The 17298-nt window shown below is 35.5% G+C and overlaps 1 protein-coding gene across 3 annotated transcripts in view; it reads right to left on the bottom strand.

Moving 5' to 3' along the window:
• Nucleotides 1-17298, bottom strand: part of LOC150102481 (L-asparaginase-like) — a 284609-nt gene that overhangs the window by 70160 nt on the left and 197151 nt on the right. For 2 of the 3 annotated variants that reach the window (XR_016548905.1, XM_090398648.1), the window contains exons 10-11: nucleotides 11625-11735; nucleotides 4726-4779 (exon numbers count right to left, since the gene is read on the bottom strand). Coding sequence is in view for 2 of the 3 variants with exons in the window: in XM_090398648.1 (XP_090254774.1) it covers nucleotides 4726-4779; nucleotides 11625-11735 (165 nt within the window). In the remaining variant the exon portion in view is untranslated. The remainder of the gene's footprint in view (nucleotides 1-4725; nucleotides 4780-11624; nucleotides 11736-17298) is intronic. The other variant, XM_090398649.1, reaches the window with a different exon arrangement.

The raw sequence follows: 17298 nt of genomic DNA on the forward strand, positions 1-17298 counted from the left end.
TTCAGGTCCAAACTTTATTTGCTTACGCTTGGATAAGCCAAGAATATAATTTCTTGGCATCCTTAAATTATTTTTTGTTATGCAAACTGCAACAAATGGGGATGGTTATTAAACTGGTGATATGGTTAAAGGGTGGCTGATGGACAGATACTAAAAAGTAGTATATGGAGGAAAAGAATCCAGGAGAAGGCAGGTAACTTGTGCCACTGGGCTCTGTACTTGGACCACTGCTGTTTAATTTGTACATAAATGATGGGATATAATTTGAAGGAAGATATTATTATTACCCCAAGACCTCATGGAGTCAAAGCCTCATCTGGAAGGTCTTTTTATCACACACACATCTCATCATACCGTGTCTTAAACACACTCAAACTCCTTGCAGACACCACACTCTCAGTTGTTTGCTGATGATGCAAAGTAGGGTAGGGGTTATAGTTAGTCAGGATGATGTAAATATGCTGCTAGTATGGGCAAAATAATGGATGGATGTCAATTTAATGTGGAAAAGTGTAAAGTTATGCATTTTGGGATACAAAGATTACAAGCTGTGCACCACATTGAGGGAACTGTATTCCAGGAAATTGAAGAAGCCCAGGATTTGGGGATAGTAGTAGATTGAGAACTGAAGTTCAGAAAGCATATTGCTGAAGTAACTAGGGTAGCTCATAAGATTAACTGATTATTGAGGAACACACTAACAAGCAGAGATAAGAGTTATCATTCCACTTTATAAAACCTCGATATGACCTCATTGGATTATTGTTCTCAGGTCTGGTCACCTGGATTTCTTGGGGATGAGGACATGATGCAAAAAATCCAGAAGTGGGTGACCAAGATAGTGTGTGTGGTCTGTGGAATGCTCCCTATTAGGATATTTTGAGAGTATGTGGATTGCAGAAGTTGGTTGATAGGGGGGAAAGGGGGAGGGGATATAGAGGAGACGGAGGTCATCCACGGAAGTTGGGTAAGAGCATGATTAGCAAGAGCATGAGGACTAGATTTTTTTGCTTGGGGATTGGTGAATGAAGGAATGGGTTGCCTGAGTCAATTGCGAGTGCTTTGTCTGTTAATGTCTTCAAGGAGCAGTATGACAGACAGTGTTGATAGTTTTGGTCTCCATGATGAGTCTTAGGACTCCAAGTTGGCAGCCATGCAATAATAACAACAACAATAAAATAAAGATTAACATGTACATATCAGATTCAATTCTCTTTATTGCAGCATTTGCTTTCATAAAATATAATGCTCTAATACCCGATTAGATTATTTTTAAATCAAGCTAGTTTTAGCAAAATATATAATTTCTCAGAATTTTGTCATTCTTTAATATTTTAAGATGAAGAATGAAATTTTGTTCCACTAAATTTAATTTACAAAGAAAAGCTTCAAATATAGTGTTTTGCAGTAAAAATAAACTGGTTCGACCAGAGTTAATATATGGCATTTTAAACTGTTATAATTATTTTAAGCTTTAATACAGTTATGCTATTTAATCTGTTTTTACAAGAAGATCACACTAACAAGTTTTACATACCACAGACCAGTGAGTTCAAGGAAAAGTGAGCAAGGATTACAAATTAAAACTTATCTTAGATCAACTAGTAACAATGAGAACAGGACAATTTGATCATCTTAAATGAAGTACAGAAGTCATGAACCACATATCTGATTTCATCCCAAACAATCCTAAAAAACAGATTGCATTCTTACATATCACTTGTGCCACCTTCTCATGGTTACTATTTCAATAGTTTATCTCAGATACATTTTAATTTGTAATCCATGTTTACTTTTCTGTTTTAGTGTGAGAAACCAGTCAGTTTATGATAAACTTATAAAAATTGCTAACAGCTATTAAACCCATTTTTTTCCCTCTATTTAATTTGTTGGGCTATAAGAATAATTCACTCAGGTTCAGAATGAACAGTAATCTCAGCTGCTCTATGCTGTTAGCATACACTTGCACATATGTTCATACATTCTGGGAAGACACATCATTTCAAGGGCATTTAAGTATGTACAAAAATCATCTATCCAAATTGCTTCCTAGACTATTCAGATAACATATAAAATCACTGTATGCAGAGAAAAAATCCTTCTATTTAAAAAGAAGGCTTCTATGCAAGCACTGAAGAATTTTGCAGTTTTAGAAATTATCAAAAGGCAATTCAGAACTTACCTTGTGAATAATATTATAGTTTTCCTGAAGAAATACTGTATAACTTTTCATATTATTCACCCTGAGGAGCATTTGAGTCATCATTGTCTTTAGAAGTCAGAAGAGAGAGAGCTCATTTATCTCAGAATTACTCAGATGGTTTTAGTGACAAGTGTGAAACTGCCACCCAGATTGCTGGAAGCCTGAACAGTGGCATGAAGAACACCATTTATTATCTCTAAAGCAAGACTCACAAATTATTTAACTCTTTGCTTACTGTGCAAAGAGTTAATGTACTACAGGTTTCTAATCTTCAGTGGGTAGTTATTTAAACAGAATGGGTGAATATTAGCAAACTGGATATTTGAAACACAAAAGCTGAGATATCTTAAGGAACCATAATATAAGCAATGTAACAATGATAAGATTTTCATTGTTTGAAAACCTGACCATTGAGAAATAAATAATTTGTTTGTAATTAAAATTTATGACAAGTTCAATAATAAAAAAATTGGTCAAAATTTTGCTTGTGTCACTTAAATCAAGTAAAATATGGAATTCTACACACATCTGTAATGGATATTTATAGAAGAGGTTACTGTCCTTTGGAATCCGAGGAGGCGAGAGACAGTTTGGATAATTTATAAACCATGCTGATATTATTCTTAAGTAGGGTGTATTTTTTGCTGGAAAGATTTCCGATATATAGGATGAAAATAGTCTTTGTAGTGAATATTAAGATTTTAGCAAGCAAGGTGAAGTATCAGAAAATAGTAACTTTTGGATAGTGTTCTTGAAATATCTGTTAAGGATGAGATGGCAGATTACTATTATTATTATTATTATTATTATGGGCTATTCCACGGAGTCCTTAGACTCAGTGGTGAGGCCCTACAACATCATGCCAAAGCACTATTCAACATTCACGCATTATCTATCATACTTTGCTTTGAATTCATTCACAGTGATGGAACCCACAACAAACTCTGACAATCTATTTTACTCATTCACCACTCTCCAAGTAAAAAACCTCTGACACTCCTGCTAGCTGCACTCTTACTAAGTTTCCAAAGAGTCCTTAGTTTTACTACCATCACTCCTGTTCTAAAAAATTTCCTCTGTATTAATCTTATAAAAACCTTTCTATAATTTGTATGTCTCAATCATACCACTTTTACACCTGTCAACCAATTTCTGTAACCTATAAATCTTCAACCTATCCTCATAAGATTCATTCTATTATGATCTGATATCATCTTGGTCACTTGCCTCTGGATCCTCTCCACCTCTGTCTCATCCCTAAAAAAAAAACCCAGGTGACCAGATATGCACACAGTAGTCAAGATAGGGTCTTACCAAGGCTCTGTAAAGAGTATAATAAATTGCTTGTCTCTGTTCGCCAGAGTATTCTTCAGTAACAAAGTAATCCAATGAGCTGCTTTAGCCACTTTGCAATATGCCCTCTAAACTTAAACTACCTATCTAGTAACGCCCACAAATCCCTGGCTTCATCTTTTTCCTGGAGTACAGTTCCATTAATGTGGTACACAGCTGGTAATTTTTTTTTATCCCAAAATATATAACCTTACACTTTGCCATGTTCTCCTTTGACCAGACTGACAGTCTATATACTGACAGTCAAAGTGGTCGATATCGACCCCTAGGGGTTGATATAACATTGTTAGGGGTCGATTGGGAGGTTGAAAGAAAAATATAAGACATCATTGTACAGGTAATATTTAATTCAGTTAACTTGGATTACCTCCATCCTGAATGACAACGCAATTAAGAGTGAACCGTGATAACAGTGACATGAATAGGACCTGTAAGATGGAGCAAGGTCATGAAAATAGTTACAGAGGCCAATCAAGTAGGCCAAAATGATGTCTTTACCAATAAATGGATGTCTGCGGTTTCCGCCCGGCCAGCGTGGGGGGGAGTGAGATTGCAACACGTGTGCAGTTGCTTATTTACTTATACTTACACATATTCGATCCCAGTCTCATTTTTGTGCATCGACATACAAATTATAATTCAATATGTTATTCATTCATATACTAAACTTCTCTATGTTGAAGAGTTGAGCAGGGCTGATAGTTTTGTACATCCCATAGAAATACATGAGTAGGTATATTATCTAGACTTATTACTTTTGCTTACTGACTTCAATTGTAATTATTTTGTTACAACCCCAGTAACCACAATGGCAGCTTCAGATTCTAAAAAGAAATGCAGACAATATTTGTTGTTTGCATCACTTTTTAGACATGCAGAGTCATTAATGAACAAATTAAATAGTAGTGGCCCCAGAAGAGCCCTGTTCTGGGGCCTGTTCTAATGACAGGCCTTCTACTGGACTCTACTCCTGAATAATTTAGTCTCTGATATGTCTCCATCAACCACCATCTTACTTAACCAACTTTATATCCATCCCCAGGTGCTGCAAGTTGCTGATTTGAATTATGTGGTATCCTATCAAAAGCTTTTGCAAAGTTCAGTAGTATCACTGTAAACACATTATACTGTATTATAAAATTTGAGCAACTTACTGAGGCACAACCTACCTTCATAAAAGCATGTTGAACCACATATATGAGGGTAGTCGAAAAGTTCTTGGCCTAACAATGAAAAAACAAATTTATAATTTCAAAATTATTTTTATTTTTCAACATAATCTCCCTTAAGACTAATACATTTATTCCAGCAATGCTCCAGTGCCATTATCCCATCTCTGTAGTGGCTCTCAGTAAGATCTGCAAAATACCCCTCTACAGCTGCACTCACCTCTTGATTCAAAGAAAAAGCTGACCAGTGAGGAAAAGTTTTACTTTTGGGAAGAGATAGAAGTCAGAGGGAGCCAAATCTGGGGAATAGGGTAGATGTTTCAACAATTTATTGTGCAGATCCTTTAATTTTCCCATTGCTAAAACATCTTTGTGGTCAGGTGCATTGTCTTGAGGAAAGATGATTTTTTCTTCTGCAACCAGGTCTTTTCTCATGAATGTTTTCATCTAGTCTGGTTAAAAGATCAGAATAATATTCTCCAGTTATTGTTTTACCCTTTTCAAGATAATTAATAAGCAAAATGCCTTTAGCATCCCAAAACACCAATGCCATGACCTTTCCTGCTGAAGCAACTGACTGTCTTCTTTGGAGCTGAACAACCAGCTTCTGTCCACTGTTTTGACTGCTGTTTGGATTCTGGTGTGTAATGGTGAATCCAAGTCTCATCCATAGTAATAAATCGATGCACAAAATGAGTTTTATTCTTGTTAAAACACTCCTAGCACTGTTCAGAGATTTTCATGTGAGTGCATTTTTGATCTGCTGTGAGCAACCACGGTACCCATCTTTCGCAAAGCTTTTTCATTTGCAATTCTTCGTGCAAAATATATCCTACACATTCTTTTGAAATGCCTGTAGTCTCAGCAATTTCATGCACTTTGGCTCGCCGGTCATACAATACCATATCGTGCACTTGATCGATGATTTCTGGTGTTGTTACACTTTTTGGACATCCTTCACGTGGATCATCTTCAAGGCTGGTATGGCCACGTTTAAACTCAGCAGCCCATTTCTTAATTGTCAAAAATGAAGGAGAAGAGTGCCAATAAACTTTTATGAACTTTGAATGAATTTCCTTTGGCATTAAACCTTCTTTTACAAAGAATTTTATAACTGCACGATACTCAATTTTATCCATTTCAAGGGATACAGACAACACTTTTGCTTCAGACAGCTGTATAAAACAAACTACTGTCTGAAGCAAAAGTGTTGTCTGTATTTTTTTTAAGTTGGTGACTAATGTACCAACTTAAAAAAAAAACCTTGCCAATAGTGTTGCCATCTATGGTCGAGGCCGAGAAAATTTCAGGCCACCCTCGTAGTATTCCATTTCGGTTCTATCCATTCCTGTATTTTGCTCTTGACCAACTTTCCAAAGTACCTTGACTACAACTTCTGATATTCTGATTGGTCAGTAATTTGTGACATCTGTCTTACAGCCTAATTTATGAAATTTAAACATTCCCCTCTTTCCCCCCCCCCTTCCTGGACTAACCCAGAGTTCAGACTTAGATTAAACAACGTGATAAAAGGTACTGCCAATTCCCTAACACCTTCTCATAAAACTCAAACTAGTATACCATCTAATTCCATAGCTGTGCTCACATCAAGGTTCTGTAATATGCTTGATTTACCCCAGTTTCCATATAAGCCTTTGCCTCTCTTGTTACTGCAAGATCTTCACCTAGATCATGGGTTCTCAACCTTTTCCAGTGGCATACCACTATATTTAATTCAAGATAATAGATGTACCAGTAAGGCAGTGGCTCACGTACCACCAGTGGTAGGCACACCATAGGTTGAGAATCCCTGACCTAGATGATAAACTCTTGCAAAGTGTTCACTTAGTAATTCTACTATTTCACTTGATACAGTTACCTCTCTACTATCGACATTCATTAAAATCTTCTGCCATAAAAATTCTTCCTTTTACTTTCAACATACCAAAAAATCTCTTTGGGATATTATTTATTTACACAAAAACACAAGGCATAGGTAATAATATTTATTTGATTAGAAGGCCACATGTTTCAGTCTGAAACTTACAGACTATCTTCAGTGGGCAGTGACAGTTGATTACAAGGTAGAATGCAAACAATGGATTTTCTGGTGATCATCTTGAGGCCACATACTTGAAAGGAAATGTTCTTTATTTCTCTATGTTGCTACAGATGTATGCCCTATCCTTCAGAGCTAGAAGGGGCAGAGGTGAGAAGAAGCATGAAAGAATTCACAAGTAGTGGTGGTGGGTTTTCTGTACATTATGATATAAGCTGTTAAAATAATCCTTGAATTTTTTCCATTTCTCAGTCAGATGAAAATATCAACATATTGTAGCCAAATTTTAGGTTTCTGATTTGGATTGCTTTTCTAAGGATTCCATGAATAGTTTAGTCAAAAATGAAGATTTTATTAGGAGGGGAGAAAGGGGAAATTACCAATAGCAAGAACTTCTGTCTGCTCCTAATACCTTTCCTTGAACTTAAAAAAAAAAAAAAAAAAAAAAAAAAAAAAAAAAAAAAGATTTTCCATACTGTGTCTGAATATGACAAGATAGATCAATGTTTCTTCTCTAGGCAGTATATTTGTGACACTTAAGCTTGTTAGAAATGTCTGATAGTTCTATTAATATTTCCTTTGTTTTTTCAATAAAGTGTAAGGTGTACTTGATGAATGATTCTGTTTTTCCTACATGCAGTGTCCACTAAAAGAGATAAATATCTGGCCAGATTGGAAATAGGTGAATCTCTGTCATCCATAATAAGTTTCAAAACTATGGTTTGTGAATTTTTAGGGATCCATAAATTCATGGAACCAGTGGGGTGCTTGGAAGTGAGGCAGTTTTATTTACTTCTTCCAGCCAGCTGTCAAAATTTATAGCTTATCTTAGATTAATCAAGTTATTTATCTTATACTGCCAAAAATAAGGCATATATTTTATAAGACATATGTGTTTTTATTGTGTTTTACCATTTTCTTTTTATTATTAGAGAAATGGTTAATAGCACCGATTTGTACCTGGGATATAGCTGCCATAGCGCAATTGGAAGAATAGAGGAACATTGTGCCCTTCTATTGGAAAAGACCTGGGTTCAATCCTCGTCGTGACAAGGGGAATCCTTATATTGGCTTTTTCAGTTGAAGGTGAGTTAGCCAATCTCAATATGGTGGTTGCAGGGAGCAAGGTTTTTTCCTCCCGGAAACTTGGGTTTTTTCATCCCGCATACAGACAAATCGGCCTTCAGAACACAAGCAATTTACAGACAAATACTGTTGTTGGTGATGATGGGCAATAGATTGGTAGTGATGTTGTAGTTGGAGAATTGAGTAGTAGGGGAGAGGATGAGATGTAATTAGTGAAGTAGAGTGGTGTGACCTCCTACAATAAGTCTTTGGACTCCCTGGAGGTGTCACTTAATAATAATAATAATATTGTTATTATGATACATTAAGACATTGAGTGAAACTCAAAGGAAATTCAAAAATAATATATTTGCAAATAATATTAGTGTTGATTTTTCTGTATTATCTTAAATGCCATGTGTAAAATGTTTATGTTTTGCAAGCAGTATATGCAATTTTTCATTTCAAATAAATTATTTCCTAAAGAGAATAAAGGCCCACACATTTAACATAGTTAAAGAATATAAACATTATATAAGATTCCTTCTCTTCAAAGTCAGGATTTTGTGAGAATACACAAATTTTAAACTCATAACACCTTCAGCTGTCAATAATGGCAATAAAATATAAATTTCTTAACTCATACCTGTTTTTCCTCTAAAACAAAAAATAATTTTTGTACAATCTTTCTTTAAAAAAAAAGGTATTGGAACTGATACTGAAATGTTCTTTGCAGTATCAGTTCCTTTCCTATTTCTTCAGAATATGAAGATAATTTTAAAGTTTTCAGTTTCCTTGTGGAAGCTTTATCATTATCCTTTAAATACAAAAGGTTAATTTCTTACAGGTTTACAGCGCTTATCTGAAATATGCTTTCTGCATGCCATATCAAATTGCTTCAGGAGAAACTATATAATCACTTTTATCTGTCACAACTTTACTTCATATAAAGGAAATTCATCTGTTAATTTTAGGATAACTATTTGTTTCTCTCATAACACTCTTATCCACCTTTTTTGGCTTAAGAAATTCCTTAAAACTATTTTCTCCCCTAAAACTTCCAACTCCCTTCTCTAGAATGTCATCTCTTTCCATGTTCTAATCAACACAACGGCTGTTCTTTTTTTCTCTCCTGCACTCATTCAACTTCCTCTTTGGAAGTACGATGTTCATGCAAGTGCACTACTGTCTGATTCGGTAATCAACAAAAATCTGCAGTGAGTAAAATGGTTTCATGTTATAACTTCATATTTGTAAATATGGACAACTCTCTTCTGGGTATTGTGCATTTCTTGAATATTTATACAAGTAAAATACACAATGACTTTCATAGGAGTAAAACCTAATTTATATTATTCAGCTTTTAAGTAATAAACGAATTCTTAAATGAACTAACTTTAATGTACAAATGTTTCTGACATTTTACTGTAATAGTGCACAGCATATTATTGTATTATTAAATGTCTGATAATATACAAGTGGCCAGGAAATTAATTTAATTACTTAAAGCAACATATAAGACTGATTAATACCAGTCACTTAGTGTTGTGTACATGTTGATTCCAAAAACAAAAGTTAATTGCTCTCTACATGTGAGCTTACTTGTGCCACTAAATGATGAGTAAATCATTCCTGGAAAAAATGTTTCGTTTCCAAGAATTTTAAAAAATATATGGTCTGCAGATTTAGGAAACAACTGTAAATGTGAATTTCCTGTAGACAGTAACAAGAATATAACTCTAAGCTAAGAAACAGAATATATATTTTTTTTAGTACTATAGCACACAAATGACAGAAATCGGCAGTAAGCACTGATGCTCCAATTTTGCATTACTGAAATTAATTAACTCAATTAAGATAGGAATAATAGACATTTTTTTGACATGCAGCAAGCAAGATATGTATCAAGAAATTTCTTCGCATAGCACACGAATAGCAAAAATAGACTGTACATATAAATGTTTGTAATCTTTGTTCTTGCTAAATTTATGAAATCAGAATAAACATCAATATTTCTTAGTCAATTAAAACCAAATGTGAGAGTCTGCATTGTAATATAGGAAATTGATGAAAAGAAGAATAAAGATTGATATGATTATAGCTAAGTAAACGCAAACAAGACAACACATATATAAATTAGTATTACATCCATCAGGATGGCATTCTAAACAAAAAAAAGTAATGAATTTATTTTAATGCACCATACTTTTTTTTAACCAACAATGCTATGATTTGTTTTCTGTTATATTACCCATTTAAGGTTATATTTGCAGTTTGCATATTTATAAAGAGCGTCATATCTAGTGTTAAGGGAAAAACCTAAAACTTAATTAAATTCAGCTGACTGTGCAGGGGCACTAATGTATTACGGGAAAGTGTAATTTCAGGGATCTCTTGACCTAAGGTTTGAATCTTTGAAAGACTGCTGTTTTGCAGGTAGGATAAACAGTAAATTACTGTATATTATCAACACATCAAACTCTGATTTTGAAAGAGTCAAAATGAGCAGCAAACGTCCAAAAAGTGACTCATGTTTTCTGATCCCTTGCTAAGCTATTGGTGCTAATTTTTGTTCTCCTGATTCCAGGATGGTTCTGTTGCATCATACCTACAGAAAAAGTCAATTTCCTAACTTCTTACTTTTTTTACTAATGCAATCTTTGACTTTTCATGAGAAAGAGATCAGATGCATATTGGCCAATCAAACAAAATTTTGTAATCCTGCCACCATTACTCCGACTGTTCTGAAGACTAGTGCTCATAAATTGATATTCATGTACTAGCTGTACCTCATTCTTTTATTTTATTAGTATTAATTATATAGATTCCTTATCCAAGTTATTTCTACAAGGACAACTAATCTTTGCCATAAAGTTACTGTCCTATTGCTCTCACTTCAATTAATCCTTTCTCAAGTACAGGAAAAACTCCTTACTAGTTAATTTCTACACTATAATGAAGGTGTTCTCAATAAATGACCACCAGTATGAATTCCATCATTATCAATAAACATGAGATCTTCCAGTTAATGCTACCAATTCCAAGGCATTAGTCTAAAGGTTAATGGCATGGAAACATCTGGAGAAACTCAAGTGGATATTGTGGATATTTTAAAGGGATCCGATTCAGATCGCATTTCCATTTTAAGGCAGACTACCTGTGGGAACAGACAAAACAGTCAAACAAGTTAGGGTTATTTAGAAGCTAAGAATGTTCATGAATTGTATGGCTAGTTTGTCTATTTGCAGGGGAGGTGGGAATGCTTCATGATTGATTAACTCAAATGATGAAAGCAAAGGATTTTAATTCTACTAAATTATAGTAGAATAGCTTTTATACATTGAATCAAAAGTTGATTCAATGTGTAAAAGCTTTCTTGCATTATAAGCAATGCAAAAATTTAGTTTATTTGGTAAATATTTACTGAACAAGATTTAATTAAAATCTTTTGATAGTTTTTTCCCCCTTTTTAAATTTTTTTTTTCTTTCAGTCACTCATTTGGAACATCCTGTAGAGAAATAACTGATACTGCTCACTTACTGCTAATAAAATGATCAGTATTAAGAGAACACCCAGTACATTGTATTCTATGGCTGGAAAATGCTTTGGAATCAATGTTTATTTATACGATAAAAATTTAACAAACAGGGCTACTCATCATGAAACTTTGTGCTCCCGTAATAATAATCTGTAAGTAGTATCTTCTTCCATTATATAAGTTTTTATGACTAAAAAGACACTAAAAATGCAAACCAATAAATTGTTTATATTTACCTCTGAGGAAGACAACCTTAATGTTTTAACAACAGCAGTAATTATATCCAAATCTTCTAATTTTAGATCTTTATGAACTGTCAACTCACCACGGAGATTTGTTTGCATCATCTACAGAAATCAAATAATGAAACTTTTTTTTTTTTTTACTTGTATTCATTAGGCAATTATTTATTTATTTTTTTAGCTCTTAAATTTAAACTTTCTGTGTGGGAAGGGAATAACACTGCTTGAGCTGATAAAAATCTTGCAATTCAAGTTATTATTATTATATGGTATCTCCACAGAGTCTGGAGACTCATCATGGGAGATAGAAACTAATATACACACAAAATCTATCATACCTCTCATTAAACTCATTCACTTTTGGTCACCTGGGTTTCTTAGTCCCCAAGAAACCCAGGTGACCATATCTGTGCACAGTAGTCAAGATGTGGCCAAATCATAGCCTTATCATCATCATCATCATACGTATCAAGGACTTAGGCCTAGTATGGCCTGTTCCGGGCCTTAGAAGTCATCGTTGAATCGTTTAAGAGGACGTCCTGGTTTTCTTTTTCCTTTCCATTCCAGGGTCGTTTTCCATAGATTCAATCCGATTATCTTTTTCTGTCAGCTTACAAGTATGGTTATGTTCTCCATGTCAGGGGACTAGCCTGACGATGGAATAGTTCAGTGGTAGGGCTGCTACCTTAAGGCTTCTGAACTCGCCTTCTTCCGAATTTAAACCCATAGGAGGAATAGGGTATATTGAAGGGGAGAGAGTAGATTATAGAAGAAATATAGTAAGGTTTATAGAGAGGACATAGTTGTAAGGCCAGAAATGAAAAGACCCCATGGCCCTCGAGTACTCTAATAGCACAAGGGTCATAAAGTAAGAAGAGTTGGCTGATAAGGCCTTATAGGAAAGATTAAAGTAAGTGGGTCTTCCTCAAAGTAGAAGAAGGAGAGGATAGATCCAGCTAGGGGTCCATGGGAGTGCCGCTTCCCTTACAATCAAGATGATTGCCCCTTATGGCCCTGTTGGTCCACGAGTCCTTATTCAGTATATTCGGACCACCCCACCACACACACACACAAACACACACGCGCGCATGTACATATACACACATGGTGGGCTCCCCTATCCACCACCCAGGGGATGCACTCTCTAGGGGTTACAGGGTCCCCTGAGAGATCATAGCCTTATAAAGAGGGATAATAACTTCCCTATATTTACTTGTAAGAATGTTTTTCAGCATCCAACTAATCCTTTGAACTATTTTATGACCTTTTCAATATGTCCCTTGAACTTCAACTCTTTGCCCACCATTATCCCCAAGTTCCTAGCATTATCAATTTCCTGAAATCCAGTACTATTAACATGATACACAGCATGCAACCTTTTCAACCCAAAGTACCTAAACTTGCATTTTGCAACATTTAACTGATAATCATTATCCTTTGCCCATAATCCCAATTTATTTAAATCATCCTGCAAGATATGTACATCACCTTTATCATCTATTGTCCTTCCTAGCTTTGCGCCATCAGCAAACAACTAAATATCCCCTTAAATCTTTCCCCATATCATTGACACATACACACACAAAGTAGTAGTAGCCCTAGTACAGAATCTTGAGGTACTATGGTTACCCTCATTCTCCTAGATTCCACTCCACCATATACTATTCTTCAGTGTTTGTGTCAGCTACACCTCTAATCCATGCTACTAGCTTCATATCCATTCCCATTTGCTCCAATTTTTGTAACAGTTTTTCCATGTGGTATTCAGTCAGATGCCTTTGCAAAGCCCAGTAGTATTAGGGTGTAGCCATTTCCTTTATCTAATTCTGCTGTCACTTTATATACAATGTGAATAAAGTATTAAGACAGGACCTACCCCTTACAAAGTTGTTTTGCCCACTATACAGTATCGTATCCCTATCCACCCTATGTGGGATTTTACCTTTAACCAACTTTTCCAATACTTTAACAACCACTCCTGATAAATCAATTGATCTGTAGTTTGCTACCTCTATCTTTGAGTCACCTTTTTACAATGTAAACGGTACAGTTCCACTATACTGGAACCCTGCCAGAACTGGGACTTAGATTGAACAACTTCATCAGAGACAGTGCCGACTCTCTTGCAGATTTATATAGTACATGGGCTGACATGCCATCTAGTCCCACTGTTGTGTTCAAATTGATATTTTTAAATATGGTGAACACCTTCTGTTCATCTACCTCAATTTTGATATGAATCTGTCACATCAGCAACTGCAAAATCTCCACCTGGATGATACATGTTTGCAAAATGATCACTCAGCAATTCAACTATTTCTTTTGCCTCTGTCACCTTCTTACCATCAGCATTGTTTAACTATATGTTATCCTACCATAGTCATTTTTACTCTTACTTGCTACATAATGATAAAACTCTTTTCAATTAATTTGGCCTGCCTGCTTAACTAATTTTCTTATAATCTGATTTGACTTTTCTTACCAAACTAGTCATCCTTCTTGCTTGCACTTTGTACTACTCTTGAGTATGCAGATCACCTTTCTTTCTCTCACTCTCTCAGTGTCTCCCTCCACACCCATATTATTATTTTTTTTTTTCAGTACTTCTTTTACTATGCGTTATTCCCACTTCCTATACAGGGTCCGCGTGCTACTTAGATGCGACTACTTGTTAGTGCCACTCCCAACTGACCTGTCGCCTAGTCTGCCACTGGGGGAGATATATTTTTAGCTGTAGAGGTGTATGTTCACGGGGCCAGTTTGCCTGCTTGCAGAATGAAAAACGCTAAACGAAAAACGGCGGAAAAAACCCTACTGCCTGCACCCAAGATCGGCTATGCTGCCTGAGGAAGATCCTCAAGTTCCTCACATTTTCGATGGGAATCAAACCTGGGACACTCCTTCCCCAGACATATGGTTGCGAAGCGCAAAGCCACTAGGCTAACCACGCGGACTTTTTTTTTTCAGTTCTACTCATCCACTTAATTCCCAATTGGTTTATTCTCTTGGATATGTAGTCTAATACTGCTTATCTCAAACAATCTCTGACCACTTCACATACGCTATTGAAAATAAACAAAAAATCACAATAACCACAGTAATTAGCTTTAATGAAAGTACAGATATTTTGTACTGAAAATAACAGTAAGTCATCAGTGTGTAGAAACAAGCAATTCAAGGAACAGGAATACAAGGTACATACAATGAGTTTAACAATTAAAAACAGGTGTCGCAAGCTAGAAATGAATATATGGATAAATAATATTAAACTATTTTTGATGTTTACATAAATTGAGAATCTCCCAAACTTTTTTTTTTCGGGGGGGGAGAATCGTTACAATTCAGGTTAGGCTGATATAAAAAGCTTTAAAACTTTATTTGAAAAGACATTCATATTTAAAACTGCTTCTATGGAGAATACAAGCTTCATCCCACTGGATACTGCGTTTAGTATATTATGCTGAGCCAGACCAGACTGGGGGTTTTATATATTCAATGCAATAATGCTCTTTAATTTAATTAAAAAGAATTAAATTAATTTAATTCTTTTTTCCACAGAATGGCCTGTATGTCAAATTACATTTCCAAGAAATCTGGTAAATACCAGCTAAAGACAGAGGTGACAGTTTGTCTTTTGTAGATGGCAACAGATAAGAAATTTTGTTGATAGGAAAATATGTGGGAATAAGGCGAAGTAATACTTCTTCAAAATTCTACCAATAGGTTCAGAGCTACCAGAAATATATATATGGGATTGGAATCCTGCAGTCTGTCGAAGAATCCTTAGGTGTCAGAACATAGGAGACAATTATCTGCTGGATTTGATGAGGGCTATAACCATTTCATTCCATTAAAGTTTTCATAGTGAGAAGTACTTGTTGTAGGCTTGAGGGAGAGGAGCATACATTATGTGGTCTATTAATTAAAGACTTGATAGCACCCATTTTTTTAGAGGTGTGATGAGCAGACTTTTTGATGAATGTATCTGCAAGTAAAGGTAGGTTTTCAATAAATGCTGGTTGGCAACATACTGGAGGCTGAGTAAGAAGGATGTCCAAGAATGATAAACTACCAGCATTTTCTTTTTCTATGGTGAATTGAATGCATGGATGAACACTATTGATCCGCTGTAGGAAAATGATAAGTTCATTTTCAGAATGAGGCCAAACAGCAAAAACATCACTGACATAATGAAACCAAAGAGAGAGTTGGGGATGAATAGATGAGAACAAGGTATCTTCCAGATGGTTCAAAAAATAGTTTGCTAAAGGTAGAGAGAGATACCCATGGCAGTGCCTTCAACCTATCTATAAATCTTTTTCCAGTTGAAATATCCTGATTGCGTAACACATTCAAAAATCTTCACATCAGGAGGGAAATTATCATATAATAAACTAATAAAGTCAGATAACAGTTTGTTAGTAAAATGGAAAACCAATTGATATCCTCCCAAGTCTTCCATAATGATTGTTCAGCCTGCAGTTATTGTGCTAATCTGCTAATACATGGTATCTACATATTTCTGTGGACCTCCCCCACCCCCAAGTCTATAGCAGCAACCAACAATATATTTTGTCCTATTGGCCACTATCTCTCCCCAGACAGCCTCAAATGATGAATCTCTTTAATTTCTAATTTTGTTGGTTGTAATTCTTCAGCTATTATCAGCAATATCCCACTTCTTGTCATATTCCCTCTATCCTCCATGAAAATACAATATCCTTCACATTCTATCCCTGTAACTTGATCATTTTCTGTCGACCAGGTCTCACTGATGCCTATGATTTTTGGCTAAGTTGAGCTAACCAATGCCAAAAGTCCTCTCTATTATTCCATACTTATGGCATTTATGTACCTGCATTTCAACATCCCCTTATACCCACAATTACCTTTGTGTAATGTCATTACCAACATATTCAAATAGGAAACCAGTGAAATTGTATTCAGCAATGCATAATCATTTCTGTACACATGCTGATTTTTTCACAGGGGCAGCTAGACATATGCTTGATTGCATCTCCACTGATATCTCTGCTTTCCCTGGTTTTGCATTTGCAAACTCTCACTAAACAACACTTTCTCCAAACATCTCAGCAAAAAACAAAGCAAATCAACTCCTGTAATTTCACAAGTATGCAGTGGACAGTGTGGATGTCAATTCTGAAGCACAAGTCTTGAGCATAACCAGAGGAATACCATCTGGATCAGAAGCCTTATTAGTATCAAGATTAATGAGGGTTTCTATGATATCCTTTTGGGTGCTAATAAGGGTCCTGGTCCAGATGGTATTCCTCCAGTTGTGCTCAAGACTTGTGCTTCAGAACTGCCACCCATCCTGTATTGTCTGTATAAACTTTCATATTCTACTGGCATCAACCTAACAGCATGAAAGCAAGCCCACATCCAACCTATACCCAAAAAAGTGACAAAAGTCAGTCATCTAACTATCATCCCACTGCTCTCACCTCAGTACTTTCAAAAGTGATGGAGAGGGTTATCAACACTCAGCTTCTTTATTACCTGGTGACTCATCAGTTAATTTGCAATCACCAATATGGATTCTGCCATTCTTGTTCAACAGACGACCTCCTAGCTAATCTCAACCATATTTGGACTCAGGCCATGGAACGATTTGGAGAAACTCATGTTATTGCTCTTGATATTTCTA

Source organism: Typopeltis vanoorti, chromosome 10, assembly GCF_054136105.1.
Source record: "Typopeltis vanoorti isolate ZY-2024b chromosome 10, IOZ_Tvanoo_1.0, whole genome shotgun sequence".
Lineage (NCBI taxonomy): Eukaryota > Metazoa > Arthropoda > Arachnida > Uropygi > Thelyphonidae > Typopeltis > Typopeltis vanoorti.